This window comes from Theropithecus gelada, chromosome 16, assembly GCF_003255815.1.
Source record: "Theropithecus gelada isolate Dixy chromosome 16, Tgel_1.0, whole genome shotgun sequence".
NCBI lineage: Eukaryota > Metazoa > Chordata > Mammalia > Primates > Cercopithecidae > Theropithecus > Theropithecus gelada.
The window spans coordinates 23,753,268-23,768,932 of NC_037684.1; the positions used below are offsets into that span (position 1 = coordinate 23,753,268).

At 54.9% G+C, this 15,665-nt stretch overlaps 1 protein-coding gene and 1 non-coding gene across 2 annotated transcripts; one reads left to right on the forward strand and one right to left on the reverse strand.

The window, feature by feature from the left end:
• Positions 1-233: 233 nt before the first annotated feature.
• DLX4 (distal-less homeobox 4) lies at positions 234-5,682 on the reverse strand. The gene is made up of 3 exons (XM_025362703.1): positions 5,105-5,682; positions 1,549-1,745; positions 234-1,118 (listed from the first exon to the last, which is right to left on the reverse strand). Exons 1-3 carry the CDS (start codon positions 5,385-5,387, stop codon positions 876-878), a joined length of 723 nt encoding a protein of 240 aa, XP_025218488.1. The 5' UTR covers positions 5,388-5,682; the 3' UTR covers positions 234-875.
• A 3,027-nt stretch (positions 5,683-8,709) lies between these two features.
• On the forward strand, positions 8,710-8,813 carry LOC112610436. Its single transcript, XR_003116341.1, has one exon. It is a non-coding gene; the product is annotated as a U6 spliceosomal RNA (small nuclear RNA).
• The last annotated feature ends 6,852 nt before the right edge of the window (positions 8,814-15,665 follow it).

The window sequence follows — 15,665 nt, forward strand, 5'->3', positions numbered from 1 at the left end:
TATACCCGTACTAATCCAGAGAGCCAGTTGGTCCCCATTTCCCCCCAAGTGTTACCAGGTTTCCAAAAGTGTGTGCCTGTGGGTTCATTAGGGACTAGGGATGGGGAATAGGAGGGAGCTGCTCAATAAATACCTATTGAATTATATGTATAATTGGATCCATTATCTATTCAAAAAGGGGAGACGGGGGTGGGGAGGTGGGAAAGAGGGTTTTTTTTTTTTTTTTTTTTTTTGGAGGAGAGTATAAATTACCCATAGGTCCACAAATTCCACATTTCTCTGCATCTCTTCTACCTTCCTGGATGGTAAGTAGGTAAATCAGTTATGGGGGTAACGGGCTGATCTCCAGGGAAAAAATCGCTGGGTGGGTGGGAGCTAATGGTGGTCCACTTCTGCTTTTGCTCACAAATGGGTTAGGCAAGGCCCAAGGCACACAAAGAAAAAAAAAAATACTTAATGTTTCTTGCTGGTTTTGCACCCAGGCTGTAGTGGGGATTCAGTCCTTTTCAAGAAGGCAGGGGGAGGGGAAAGAGGGAGAGGGAAGAAGGAGTGGGGGAGTGGCAAGACCAAGGGTCCTGGGGACAGTGTCAACTCCAGCCAATGGCTCTCTCTCTCCAGAGCCTTTGTCCAGCTGGAGGGAAGGTGTCCAGTCCATGGTAGTGGTGGGGACAATGACTATGGCTGAGGTCCTTGATTTAGATGTTTGGGTTAGGGGTACAGCCTCTGTCCCATTCCTTTTTCTCCTCTAACTGCTTGTCCTCCAGAGAAAACCCATCTGGAGCTGGTTTCCTCCCAGCCCAGAAGGGGTGCAGGTGGACTGCCTGGGTCCTGGACTTTGCAGGAGAGCTGGGGGCCTGGCCCGCCCTTCCCCAGATTCACATCATCTGAGGCGAAGCCAGGACATCTGAGGAGTGATGCTGATACCAGGCTCCAAAGCTGTTGCCATAGCCACTGGTGGGCAGAGTCCCTGCCTTGGGTAGATCCCAGAGGGAGGGGAGGGGTGGGGAGCAGGGAGACACAGAGAAGGTCCTCCCAGGGAAGTCCCCTTCCTGCCCCCCAGAGTTCTGCTTCAGGAGCTTCTTATACTTGGAGCGTTTGTTCTGAAACCAGATCTTTACCTTTGGGGAGAAAAGGGGAAAGAATGAAAGATCAGGAGGAAGGTATGTGTGAAAAGTTTCGAGAAAGGGAAAGGGATCCAGGTGTAGGTGCAGTCCTGGGAGACCAGCAGAGGCTGGGAACATTTGCTCCAGTCCCCCACAGCCCCAGAAGTCTCCTGAGTTCCTGCCTCTGAGCTAGTATCCATGTCTCCCTGTCTGCCCTACCCTCCTCTTCCTGACCCCCTCCACCCCACCCGCACCTACATGCACACCTTTCAACACATTCCCCCCAAGGCTTACTAACAGCCAGCTATGAACATTCCCCGGAGAACTGTGACAACAGGGCCACAGCACCACGCCATCAGTCATTCACAGCTGGGGCTGGGGGATGAGTTCCCAGAGAACACGTGTGGGGAAGGTGAAAGCTGGGGAAGGATGACACTGGCCCCACCTGGGTCTGGGTGAGGCCGAGCTGCGCTGCCAGCTGGGCCCTCTCGGGCAGCGCCAGGTACTGCGTGTGCTGGAAACGCTGGTTTAGGTGCTGCAGCTGCAGGCTGGAGTAGATGGTCCTCGGTTTGCGGAGCTTTTTGGCTGGAGCCTGAGGGCGCCGCTCCGAGGGTTCCGGGGACGGTCGCGGCTTCTCTGAGTCTGGTGGGCAGCACAACACGGTGTAGGGGGCGAGGAGGGAGCGAGGGGGTAGGATGGGCAGTTTCATAGGCTTATTGGCATCTCGTCTGCAAGCCGTCGGCGGCAATTATCAAAAAGCGCAGCCACCAGGATCGCCCCCTTGGCCCCTGCCTTCTACTTTCCGCGTGGAGCGATTCAACCCCCACGTTCACCGCGCCAGGTGATACAAGGGGCAGTTCTGCTCCCAGGGAGCTCCCACTCCTATGGGTTCTGTGACCCTAGGAAGAAAGCGCCGAGGGCCACAGCCAGGGTACCGCGGCGCCTGCGGTGGGAGGTCGGAGTTCAGCCCCGGGCGGTGGCGCCAGCTTGGGGTAGGGCGGGGCAGAAAGGCTAAGTCCTGGGCTGAGCCGAGGCCTAGAGATGACAGAGGAAGGACACAGCAGGCGGAGGGAACTCAAGAGCAATGCTCAGAGGCTTGAGATGGTGTCCGCGTGGCAGCCTCCGGCTGCGGCCAGCGGGGTGGGTGAGAGGCCCGGCTGAAAGGACCTTGAATCCCAGCCTCGAAGCGCGGATAGAGACCCCAGGTTTGCCCTGGCCTCGCCTACTGTAACGGGCTGCCCCTCTGCTCAGGCGCACCCAGCAGGAAAAGTGACCATCACTGCCCCGCCACACCGTGGCCGGCTGGGTTTCCAGGGATCCCCAGAAGCCGGATCTGCGTGGGGCAGCCCCTTCCTTGGTTGGGCAGCGCACACAGAGCGGTTCCGGCGGCAGGGAAGGTGACCCGGGTTCCGAGAGCGCGCAGCGCAGCCCGGCAGGGCCACTCCTGGATCGCGCTGCGGTGCCGCCGCGGGGGATCTGGTCAGCTCTGGCCCTCCTAGCTCTCCAGGAATCTCGGCCGTGGGACAGCCCGGCCCTAGAATGCTGAGGGGCAGGGGAGGGCTGGACCGAGGGGGTTCCGTTCTTCGAGCCGGCCACCCTAACCTGCGGGGCTCTACGGGGACGCTGGAGAGGTCCCAGGCGATGGGAGGAGTAGGGCGGATGAAGCAGCCGCAATGCCCGGGGGCTTAGGGCAGCGTTCGCCGCATTCCCTGCAGGTCTGCCAGCCGACCTGAGCCGAGAGAGAGCGGCTTGTGTCCGCCCGCGTCCCCCCACCTTCTTCCCCTAGTCGGGCTCACCCTCCACACGTCAGTGTACCCGCCCTCGGCCAGCCGCGGTCACCAGCTGCCGTCACCTCCCCCGCATCCCTCACCCGTGGCCTCGGGCGCTGCGGGCTTCTGAGATCCTCCCTCCTCGACCCTGCCTCAACCAATTCCCAGAAAAACCGTTGGGTTTCCGCTCCCGCCCGCGCCTGTCCTGCCTCCCCTGCCTCGACCCCACTGCTGGCAGCTCTGGGCTGGCAGCCCAGAGCCCACCCGCGCCTCTCTGGCTGCGTGGACTGTGCAATTCGAGCGGCGACGCAGAGAGTCTCTGAGGCCAACCCAGTTGCTGAATTCGCACAGCCCTCCGCGCCCCATCTCTCCCAGCAGACCCCCTCCAAGTTCTTTCCCTGACAGCTGTCTTTCCCTACCCCAATTCCAGCAAGTCACGACTGGATCTGCCCGGGTCGCGATCATGGAGCCCCAAGGCCTCTCTCCAGGCCCGCTGCTCCCGACGACTCAATGGCGTGGTGGCGCCGCTCATTTGGAGCCAAACCTCTTCCCAAGGCAGGAGTGGACATAGAGTGGAAGTAAAAGGAGGACCCCAAGCTCTCGATCACACGCCCTCCACTCCAGAGCGCCCGAACCCACCAGTTCCAGTAGAGAAATGCTAGAAATGTACTCTAAGGAAATCTGGGTGTGTGTGGTTTTTCGTTGGATGGGGGAAAGTCCTTAAAGAAAATGAACTCTCCACTCGGTTGTCCTTAGATCAAACAAAGGGAAGGCAAGGGATGTGTCAGACAAGACTGACAACACCAACCCTACTGCCAGCAATTATCCTGAGGACAAGGTCATGGTATTCCCACCCTAGTCCCCAAATGCATAACACAAACACATCTTATTAGCATACACTAAAGGACAGTCAAAGGTATTCATTTGTAAAAACTAGAACTACTCCTCCCTGCAACTGCCCCTACTCCAACCATACCCCGCAGCCCAGGAGAGACAGCCACAGTTCTGTCACTGAAGGCAGTTAACTTTTGGAGGGTTGGAGGAAGATCCCTAAAATCAATGCTCCTGGCCGCATGCTTTGCCCATCTATAGGTCAAAAAAGTTGAGCTCCCAAATCCTAGGGTCACTTATGGCTCTGATGGTTTGTGAGCATGTCAGAGCCACAGGAGAAGGGAGGAAGATGTCTTGGTCCTGAGCTGACTCCAGTGAAGTGACCTAGTGGATATGCCTCCTTGGAAGAGACTGCCAAAGACAATTGCAGGGGGAGGGGGTGGGCAATTAGATGGAGGCAGATAGTCCAGGGACCTGGAGGCTAAGCTGGAGCCAGTGCAGATGGGATTGTGGACAATGCCATACCCACATTGTATGTCAGCTCAGCTGCAAGACCCAGGATCCCAAAGATGGGCCAGGTTCTCCACTTCATTGAGGCCTTCCAGTGAGCACTTTCTCAGGAGCTCAGAGTTGCTCCAGGCAATGGGAACTGTGGCCTTACCTACCCCAAAGCCAAAGAGTGGAGATGACAGCGATGGCCTCTCCTTTGGCTGGAAGGCTGAGGTAGTCAGGGAAAGATGAGGGACTTTCTGGCCAACTTTTGGCTACCTTCTCGGAACAATGGATGGAGGGATCCTAGTTCCAGATTCTGCCAGGCCAGCTTCCCGTCAAGGTCAGGCCTAGTCTGAGGAGAGCAGGTAAGGCCAGGGAAGGGAGAGGACAGAGCCCAGAATAAGCCTCGATGTCTACAGCCCTCTCACTAGGATTTGATTTGTTTTTCAGGGTTTGGCTTGATCACTGCTTTCTGAGACTAACCCAGAGAGGGGCGACATGGGGCAGGAAGGGAGTGCAGGATGGGTTGTGGCGGGGGGCCGGGGGGATTTCTGACCAAAGGACTAGGCCCCCATCCCCACATCTGGAGTGCTTCAGTTTTCCGTTACTAGTAGGTATGCACAGCCCCGCTGCTCCAGGTTGGGGGTGGGAGGGAGCCCTTTCGCCCATCTTTACACAACTGCAAATCGAAACCAGGTCGGTTTTGAAAGGAGACCTAGATCAACTCTCCCCCGCCCCTCCCCCCGTGTCTCCCGCCCCATCCCTTCACCCTCCCCCCACCCCCACTTCCCAGGGAATCCAAGTAGGGTTTGAATCCCGCTAGCTGCGTCCAACCAGGCGAGGGAGAAGTTTAGGGGCACACAGGAGCCGAACCCCAGAGGTGGGAAGAGCCGCCACGGCCGAACTTACCTGCCTCGCGTTCCTGAGGGTGCTCTGCGGGGCCGCAGAGGGGCTGAGAGAGTGCCGCGGGTTGTTGGCAGGGCAGGTAGGAGTCTCCGGGGTTCGCTGGCTCGGTGTAGGGGTAGGACAGGAGGTGGCCATACGGCCTGGAGTAGGACAAATTGGGGGAGGCTGCGGTTGTAGGGGACAGGCCAAGCGGGTAGGCAGCCGCTACCGACGGGACGGGGGCGAGATCTGGGAAGACAGCTTTGGAGGCGTCCCGGCCGGGAAGGGGGCAGGGCAAAGAGGTCATTGTGTCCAGGGCCCCGGCAGAAGGGCCATGGCCCGGCACGTAGTCTGCTCCCTCTGCCAACTCTCTTTTCCAAGCCTCCGGCGTTGGGCCGGACTGGCCCCCCAGCTGGCAGCCCCCACACTTAAGATCCCAGAGAAAGTGTCTCTCTGAGCCTCTTTCAGCGGAGAACGCGCGCCTGGGAAAGGGGTTCCGGGGGGGTGCCCCCCCATGGCTTTCCCCTCCCCCCTAAATCCATGGGGGCCCCCTCCTCTCCTTCGGGTTCGGTTCCCGGGACCCGACGGGGGCCCCGCCCTCTTAGACGTCCCGGATTGGCTACCGCCCGCGGTGACCTCACCGAGACTTGGAGCCGGGCCCCGCCTCCCGGGACAGCCCGCGGTAGAGAAGTGTGAAATAGGAGGGGGGCGGTGCGCACTCTCCAGGCCGGTCTAGCTAGAGGTCTTCTCCGAGAGGTGCTGGGGTTGCAGGGCGATTGGTGCAGTCCAGGAACCTCGGTTATAATGGCAGAAATGCTACAGAGGTGGCGAGTCTGGATGCCCAAGGGACAGGGAGCTGCGCGGTGGGCAGAGGCCCTGCGGCTGCGGAGACTCAGGGAATCTGCATTCGCAGTCTCCCGATTTCGGGGTCTACACGTCGATTCTGGTCCAGCCGCAGTGGACCTGCAGGGGAGTCAAGTGCAGACCGCCAGCGCCAGCCGCTTAGTCAGCGCGACGGAATGCGCCGCTGCTGAGCGCCGGCAGTTTGTTGGTAAATAGACGCCGGGGCTGGGAGGGTGCCGCCCGGCGCCCAGCCTGCCCCGTACGCGTGTGGCGCGCACGCCCCCGCGGGGCGCCCTGGGCCTGGCACGCCGAGACCGCCGCTGCTGCACCCCACCGCCCCCCGTTCTGGCTTCCGCTTCCGGCAGGGGCCCGGGTTTGGTTGCGACACCGCAGCTCCTCGCAGGCCCCCGAAGCTGAAGAAGGGATCCGCCCTCTGGGCTTTAGCCTGTGTGGTACCCCGCCTTTGCTGGCGCCGCGAGAGGCTGAAGTGTTGCTTGAACCCGGACGAAATCTGGGAGTGGGAGATGAGTCCAGTTGGATGGCTCCTGGGCGGGCACAGGAAATACTGCAGGCCAGTCTCCCTGGTGCATTTTCCAAGCTGTGTTCAGGACTTGCTTCTAAACATTAGTATCCATGGCCTTGATGGACACGTGTCCACGTATACAAGCATTTATTGACACGTGTACACAGCTACACAGGCACTCCATTCAAATACAACATATATACTCACATATACCAACATAGAGGTGCCTACACTGATGTTCACACTAGCATTTGTCTATAAAAAGAGAGGTTCATTTATAGATCTGCAAACAGTTTATGCTGTGATGTGCATACATCTACATACCTAAAGATGAATGAGCACTATCTCTGAATAAAAACACTATCTAGTATTTGTCTCTTACATAGATTCACGAGTATACAAGTCAAATCACTGGTGTGCATACTCGAAAATATAGAAGATCCAAGCACATAACATTTATACTTGTGTTCCTACCCTATGAGAGATACCTGTCCACACACATCTAAGATGCCTTATGTTGTTAGGGGAGAGACCGTTCCATCCCTAAACCGCCAGTCTTCACAAATTCCCCCACATACCCAAACACCTGTTCCCACTTTATGCAACTTGGCAGGCATATTCATGTTTGTACACGCACACATGCTCTCCTTGTTAGGGTTCAGAGTGAAGGTAGCAGTCGTAGAATTGGGAGATGGAAGAGGATGGTGATAAGAAAAAGAGGAGATCAGGCAAGGTGGCTCAGGCCGGTAATCCCAGCATTTGGGGAGGCCGAGGCAGGCAGATCGGTTGAACTCAGAAGTTCGAGACCAGCCTGGGCAACACAGTGAGACTTATCTCTACAAAAAGTACAAAAATAAGCTGGTCATGGTGGTGTATGCCTGTAGTCCCAGCTACTCAGGAGACTGAGGCAGGAGGATCACTTGAGCCCTGGAGGTCAACTCAGCATGAGTCGAGATTGTGCCACTTCACTCCAGCCTGACTGACAAGTGAGACTCTAAGTCGAAAAAGAAGGAGAAGGAGGAGGAGGAGGAGGAGGTGGCAGCCTGGAAGAATAGGAGAAAACACTGGTTGGGGAATGGCTGAGCCCAGGCCTCCTTAAGGAGGCAAAATCAATCAAATGGGTGTGCAGGGGTGGTTGGAGCTCACTGTCAGGCGTCCTGCAAGGAGGAAGAGCAAGTCTATTTCAAACTAGACTCCCCAGTGGAATAGACAGAGGTGAGTTTTTCCAAGGAGAGACTCCTCTAGCACCTGGCTTGGAGCTCTTCATCTTGAAGTCTTGGAGCAGGGACGAAGGGGCTCTTGAAGGGAAGCTTCCTCCTCTGGGCAGCTGGAGAACCCACTCCCATCTCATCCAACAGGGTGTGGAGGGTTTGCTCAGTAGAGAAATGCTTATTCTATGTGGGACTATCTTTCTTCCTTTCTTCCTCAATTCCAGCCATGCCACCATCTCCTTGGAGCTGGAGCTGTGAACCTGTGAGGATATATATCCTTCTAAACCTTCCATTCTACCATCACCATTTTCCTCTACAGGGATGGAGGCAGCCTTACAGCAGTGCTAAGGAGAGGTTTCAGGGATGGCATCAAAGGTGTGCATCAAAGGAAGAGAATGTTTTTTGGGTGAGGTTGGCTGTGAGGGAGGGTTTCCCAAAGGAAGTGCTTTTGAGCTGGAATTGACAGGATGAGTGGAAAGACATTTCCTCTTAGAACCATATGCACAGGATTCTTTCTTATAAGACCTAGGAAAGAAGGGCAGGCATGGGTTTTCTGGCAGGGCTCTGCCACAGTTGGCTTTGGGCATCCTCCAAAACCAGGAGGTCCCCAGTGCATACTTGTCTTAAGTTCTAAGCTCTCAGGGCATCTCTGAACTCAGAGGATCTTCACCCCTATGCAGCCACAGGACATACTCTGCAGCCCTTTAGAATTTATCAAGCACTCATAACATCCAAGTCCTGTGCATCTACACACACACACACACACACACACACACACACACGCTCGAACCCCAGGTACTATTATCCCCATTTTACAAATTAGGAAACATCTCCTTCCATCATCACCTGTTTCTTCAAGGCTCGCTTCTCCTATATTCCAGAGGGTGTGGGGCTGGGGCACCTGCTTGGAATAACCTGGAGTCTCCTCAGAAGCAGGCTTCCCAGGGAGGGATCCTCTCCAATAGGACTCTCATCTCATCAACCTCAGGAAAGGTGGACATAAAGAGGATGTGGGCTGGGAAGCGCAGTAATCTCGTATTGGATTAGATGGGAGAGAGGATGCTTGCTTAGGAAAAAAGTTGGACCAGTACAGAGACGATTAGCATGGCCTTTGCACCATGATGGCACGCAAATTTATGAAGCAATTCCATATTTTACCAAAAATTTTTAAAGAGGGAGGGCTGGCTTGAGACACTTGAGGCTTGGGTTCTGATCCAGTTCAGCCATGAAGTTGCTGGTTGGGATAGTTTGCATCAGTCATTTGCCTTCTCTGAGACTGGTTTACCCAGAAGGGATATAAGAACTGAGCTGGACTAAGAACTCCAAGCCTTTGTCATTTGCTTTACGACAAATTGCAAAGACTAAAATCCAAAACCATAAGAAGACCAAGAAGAAGAAGGGGAGAGGAGGAGGGATGGAAAGAAGGAAGCAAAAAAAAGAAACTCTCCTGTCACTACCAATACCTCAGGCCCCTGGGTCGTCACAAAGGCCAGAAGTGGCTCTCTCAAGTCTCCCTCACAGACCTTCTCGCTTAGCGCAAGCGGCCCGCTCGGAAAACTCCAGCACCCTGGCGATGCCGTGGGGGGCAGACCTCGGCGTCCAGAGTTGGGGGGAGGGCATACGGCGCCGCGGGGGTCTAGGGATTGGGCCCAGGCGCGGGGATTGGACCTGATCCGCTAGGTGGACGGTAGTTTGCTTACTCTTCTCGGGTCGCCGGGCAAAGGCCATCGCAACTGCTCCGGTAATAATTCCTTGCGCTGCGTAAGCACCCACAGCGGTGGGATGCACTCCTTGTTTGATCACCCCGAGTTCCGACTTTCCCAGTAGCGGGAATTCCCTCAGAACCAGCCCCATCCCTGGCGGTCTATCACGGGCACCCCTAACACTTGGTAAGTGCGCAGAGCTCTCGGCACAGTCGCTGGGCTCGATACGGTGCCTACCGCACGCCCCAGGAGCAGAGGTCTATGTCTGCCCCTGCAGCCGGACGCCGAGGTCTGTAACCCCGAGCCAGCACTCAGAGCTCACCTGCGCGGCTCTGCCCAGGGAAACAGAGATTCGACCGCGACCAAGTCCTCCGCACTCCGCGGCCCTTCCGGGATTATCCGTGCCCTTTCTCCTCCATCCCACCCACCGGCCCCAAAACGAACTTTTTGTATAGTGTTGTCGTTCGCAGTGGATTTTAAGTTTTATTTGGAAGGACCTTTCTTTCTTAGTAACTCAGGTTGGAGAAACTGAATAATTCGGTTTGGCGGCAGGAGGAAAGGAATCAGATCTTTGCTCCGGCCTCCCTGAGCTCGGCCCCGCGCGCTGTGGATAGAACCCCCACATTCAGCGAGGCCCGGAGAAGGGCAGTCTAAAGAGACCTGCATCTTCCTCTCCGATTTGACTTTTTCTGAAATTTGGAATGATTGCGCCTCTTTTTCTCTTTCTGATCGAGCATTTAGTGCTAGCGCAAGCCGGGCAGCCAACTGGTTACTGAGCCCACCGCCAGCCCGGCCGTGTGCTTCCATTTGCGCTCACCTCCGTGCTCCCCTGAGCGTTTTCTCAGGGATTGGAGTTCCCGCCTCATTTTCCAAATAACCCTGGAGAAGTTCCCGGGGGAGGAGAAGGGGAGAGGCCTTAGGGTCAGCACCACTTCGACCCCAGCACTGCAGTGGAGCTCCCCACGCCCGTCACCCGCTCCGCCATCGGCGACGCTCTCCGGAGTCGTCTTTGCATTACTTGCAAATTTCAGCCTCTGCTCAGGAAAAGTCTTGTACTTGAGATTAGCTGAGATGTTTTATGCACACACTAAACATGTTAAAAACAAAACTAGGAACAATTCTTGGACCTGGACATTCCCCCGCCACACACACACACACAAACACACACACACACACACACACACACACGGGGTGGGGGGACGGGGGGGAGAGAGAGAGAGAGAGAGAGAGAGAACGGTTAACAAAAGATGGGGCGGTTTTGAGGGTGTCTTGGAAGCAGGTTGCGCCGCTGGGGAGCCACGCGACGCTGAACTTCGCTGGGTGCGGGAGCAGAAAACATCCCGGGATTGGGGACGCGTGGGCTGGGGGACGCGTAAGTTCCAGGCTTGGTGATGCGGAGCTCTGAAGTTTTCCCTCGGGTGTCCCAGCCCCGGACCCGGTGGACCGAAAGGAGGTGACCGCACCAGGAGCTGGACTGACAGACCGCCGGCTGGCCTGCCAGGGCGCCCTGGGGAAACATAGTGATCCGGCCAGAGGCACTGAGGCCAACCCCGCTGCAACGAATTTGTCGGGCCCCCAACGAAGGCAGCTCCGCCGGGATTTTCAGACCTTCCCAGACTTAGGCATGGAAAGTTGGCGTTTCGCCGACGTCTTCATCGCCTGGTGCGGAGTGAAAGCCTGAGGTGGGAGTAGTGGGAGTTGGAAGGTTCCTTTAGTGGCAACATCGAAGACAATGCGTGCACGGGCGCACACAATATAACACAGCGCGCACGCGCGCACACACACACATCACAAACGCATAGATGCACAGATGCACAGACAGGTACTTCCGCAACCCAATGGCCTCAGCATATACTCCCTAGGCAATCACACAGCCACATCACACATACACAACAAACACAGCACACGGCCACCACACATACACACACAACCTCCCCCCCCCACACACACACGCACACTCACGCCTGCCCTCTGGACCCTTGGAGTTGATAGAGGGTCTACAAGGGTGGGGTTATTGGTTCAACTTTTTGACCAGTGACCCCAACCGAACCAGAGCCTTTGGAAGTCCACACTGCTTTTCTTTCATAACAAAAGGTCTGGTCTCTGAATCCTGATCAGGGCAGCTCAGCCTGGGAAGAGACAGCCTTACCTCTGCTGGTTTGGGCCTGGGAGAACGAAGGAAGTACTGCCTTGAGGAGGAGAGTGGAGTGGCCGCGTTGGGGCACAGACAGACCCATACCCCTTCCCTTCAATGTGAGAAAAATAATCACAACTACAAAAAACCTCAAACTCAGCCTTTCCCTCTGTGTACCCCTGTGTTGGGCTCCTGGGTCCCCAGGCCTGGTGTAGGGGGAGGGTAGACAGAGGTAAGGTGAAAGGTAACTCAGTCCCACCCCAACTCCTCCAGCCCCACGTCTCTCCCCAAACCTCCCCCTCACCTTGCTCAGCTATGGGGGCGGGGCAGGAGTGGTTGGCGGAGAGGAGGGTCCTGGACCCACTCTCAGTGGTTTACAGAGGGGGTGGTGCATCGTGCACCTCCTCCAGCCTGGCTTCCATCCTCGGCTGTCAATCACCCTCATTAATTCTCTTTGGAAAACGATCCCACACTGGAAGTTCACCAACTGCTGCCTGGAAAAGGCTGGGGGCTGTGGTGAGGGGGAAGGAAAATGGGCAGAGAAGTGGGGAGGGTTTGCACTAGCTTTGTGGGGTGAGGGCGGTGCAAGCTGGTTGGGGAACCGAGCCCCAAAGACTTTCCATCTTCTCAAGTCAGTTTGCTTCTCCCTCCCCTGCACACCCCTCCCAGACTCTGAGCTGACTCTCACCTGTCCAGGTTGGACCTTGGGGAGAAACAGCTCTTTGCAGCCCAAATTCTGGCATGAGCCCCAAAACTAGTGAAGAAGGGGAGCTCAGTCCCACACTCCCAACCACCAGTCAACCCAATGGGGCACTGCTGCCTCTGGTGCTTTCCACAGGAAAGGGGGGGAGGGCAGAGTAGTAGACCTCGGTGTGTAGACAAGAGGAAGCAGATGAAGGCTCTATTCTTGGAGACCCCTCTGAGGAACCTTGCAGAGCCTGTCCCAGGGCCTTTAGGGGAGAAGGGGAGCAGTGGCGACCTGAGGCCTTGTGCCTTGGGTAACACCATAATATTGATAATTCTAGCAAACACTTAAGTGTTGTCTGTGCTCCAGGCACTTTGCTAAGCCCTTACATTTTATTGAATCATCACAAGAATTTTATGTGGTACATTCTCTCTCTATAAGAATATAAGACATACTCTGGCCAGGCACGGTGGCTCATGCCTGTAATCCCAGCACTTTGGGAGGCCGAGGCGGGTGGATCACAAGATCAGGAGTTCAAGACCAGCCTGGCCAACATAGTGAAACCCCGTCTCTACTAAAAAAAATACAAAAATTAGCCGGGCATGGTGGCATGTGCCACAGTGATCTCAGCTCACTACAACCTCCGCCTCCCAGGTTCAAGTGATTCTCCTGCCTCAGCCTCCCAAGTAGCTGGGACTACAGGCACCTGCCATCACACCTGGCTAATTTTTGTATTTTTAGTAGAGATGGAGTTTCACCATGTCGGCCAGGGTGGTCTCAATCTCTTGACCTTGTGATTCATCCGCCTAGGCCTCCCAAAGTGCTGGGATTACAGGTGTGAACCATTGTGCTGGGTCACATACATTTTCTTAGAAATCTTCACACAATCCTGCAAAGAGAGTCTTTTTTTTTTTTTTTTTTTTGATAGGGTCTCACTCTGTTGCCGAGGCTGGAGTGCAGTGGCAAAAACACGACTCACTGTAGCTTCAACCTCATGGGCTCAAGAGATCCTCCTGCCTCATCCTCCCAAGTAGCTGGGACTACAGGCATGTGCCGCCATGCCTGGCTAATTTTTAAATTTTCGTAGAGACAAAGTCTCACTATGTTGCCCAGATTGGTCTCTAACTCCTATGCCCAATCAAGAATCCTACTCTTGTTTTTGTTGTTGGTGGTGGTGGTTTTGTTTGTTTGTTTGTTTGTTGAGGCAGAGTGTCACTCTGTTGCCTAGGCTGGAGTGCAGTGGCACGATCTCGGCTCACTGCAACCTCTGTCCCAGGTTCAAGTGATTTCTGGCTAATTTTTGTATTTTTAGTAGAGACGGGGCTTCACCATGTTGGCCAGGCTGATCTCGAACTCCTGATCTCAAGTGATCCACCTGCCTCGGCCTCCCAAAGTGCTAGGATCACAGGCATGAGCCACCAGGCCCGGCCACGAGAATCCTATTCTTATCCCCATTTTACAAATGAGGAGACTGAGACACAGAAAAGGTGTGTGCAAGGCCTGCATCCACTTGGCTGAAAGGCAAGAAAATGAGGAAAGAACTGAGACTGAGAGTCAGAAGGATCCATACTGTGGAGGGTCTCAAACCAACCAAGAGCTTCAAATGGGGCCCATGGGCAGTGGAGAAGACCAGATGGCAGTGGAGAGGCTTCCCAGGAGCATTTGAGTACTAGGGTGGGTTGGGGAGGGAAGGTCAGGTGGTCGAGAGAGCCCAGTTAGGAGGCTGTTGCAATAGGTCAAGTATGAAGTGAGAAGGGAAGGTTTAAGGGGGTGGTGGCAAAGGCAATGGAAAGGAAGGGAAGCATGAGAAGAGTGGCTCAAAGACAAACCCTACTGGGCCAGGTAACTGTACCAGAGAGGGTAGAAGCAAAAATGACTGTGAAGTTCCTGGCCTGGGCAACCAGAGGAGCTGGGTGCCTGGTTCACAGATTCAGGCATTTGATGGTGGGGATGAACCACGGACCAAGATCCTGGGTTAGATGTTCCAGCAAGCAGCCAGCCACACTGACTAGTTTGCCCCTGCACAGATGTCTTTCCCAGTCCTGCCTGTGTGCACAGGTGAAATTTACATATATGCAGATGCATGCAAATAAGAGTAATCTCATCTGGGCCCTGAGCCAGAAGCCAGTGAGGCAGGCCCTCTCCCACCTCCAGGGAGAAGGAGGAGGACCGCCCCAGCCCTGACTCACTTGCTGACATGCCGCCTGGAATGCCACCTCCCCAGCTGCTTTCCTCCAACTTGGGGAACTCGCTCCTGGAATCACCATGAAGCTCAAGCCCAGAAGATCGCAAGCAGTAAATACTTGGGGCTGGGGTTGAGGACTTTCTAAATCAAAGTAATGAGGTATTTTGAGTCCTCCTGGCAAATCAGCAAGGGGCAGGGGACAGGAGGAGGCAGGGCAAATGCCTAGGGAATATGACATTTTCCCTACAACATATATAGCCTTCCCCAAAGCACGTGGACATCTATAACTACAGTGGGGCCTCATAATAACTTGTGAAGTAGGTGGTTATTTGCCCCGTTTTACAGATGAAGACACTGAGGCCCATGTCTTAAAGTGCCTTGCTAGGGAAAACCTCACTCATGTATACAGAGCAGGATTTTCAATCCAGGCCTCTGACTCAGTGCCTTTTGCACTACTTTACGGTTTGGTGCTGGGCTGAGGGAATGGGCAGCTAACTCTGGAGTCTGGGGCTCAGTTTGGAGAAACTGTTGACCCTCAGGCATCCAGTTACAAGAAAGAAATCTCTAGTCTTCTCAGTCCTTAAGGACTTCAGCAAATAAGTGAACTCTTGTCTCTAGACCTAAGGCCATACCTCTCAAGTGGGGTGATAGACCATGCACCCCACTTCCGGCTTCTTCAGCGTTCTCTTTTTAAAACATCAACTAGATACAGAGTCTGTGTAGGGTGCCATGGGAGACTAGTCCCACCCAATAGCAAATTTAGCAATTTGTGTATATTAAAATTATGAAAAAAAAAAAAATAGGCCAGGCATGGTGGCTCACACCTGTAGTCCCAGCACTTTGGGAGGCCAAGGCGGGTGGACCTCCTAAGGTCAGGAGTTTGAGACCAGCCTGGTCAATATAGGGAAACCTCATCTCTACTAAAACACAAAAATTAGCTGGGCATGCTGGTGCATGCCTGTAATCTTGTCCACTTAGGAGGCTGAGGCAGGAGAATCACTTGAATCTGGAAGGCAGAGGTTGCAGTGAGCTGAGATCGCACCACTACTCTCCAGCCTGGGTGACAGAGTGAGACTCCGTCTCAAAAAAAAAAAAAAATAGATATGATAGATATGAGTGTATTGCTCTGCGTCCAGGCTGGAATGCAGTGGTGTGGTCATAGCTCACTGCTTCACTGCTGCCTCAACCTCCCAAGCTCAAGCAATCCTCCCACTTCAGCCTCCCAAGTAGCTGGGACTATAGGCGCATGCCACCATGCCCAGCAATTTTTTTTTTTTTTTTTTTTTTTTTTTTTTTGGGGT

Coding starts and splice junctions, on each gene's coding strand:
- DLX4 (XM_025362703.1), bottom strand. CDS start 5,387: ATGACCTCTTTGCCCTGCCCCCTTCCCGGCCGGGACGCCTCCAAAGCT. Junction 1,746..5,104: donor CCCTCAGGAACGCGAGGCAG/GTAAGTTCGGCC, acceptor GCTGCCCACCAG/ACTCAGAGAAGCCGCGACCG. Junction 1,119..1,548: donor TCGGCCTCACCCAGACCCAG/GTGGGGCCAGTG, acceptor TTCTCCCCAAAG/GTAAAGATCTGGTTTCAGAA.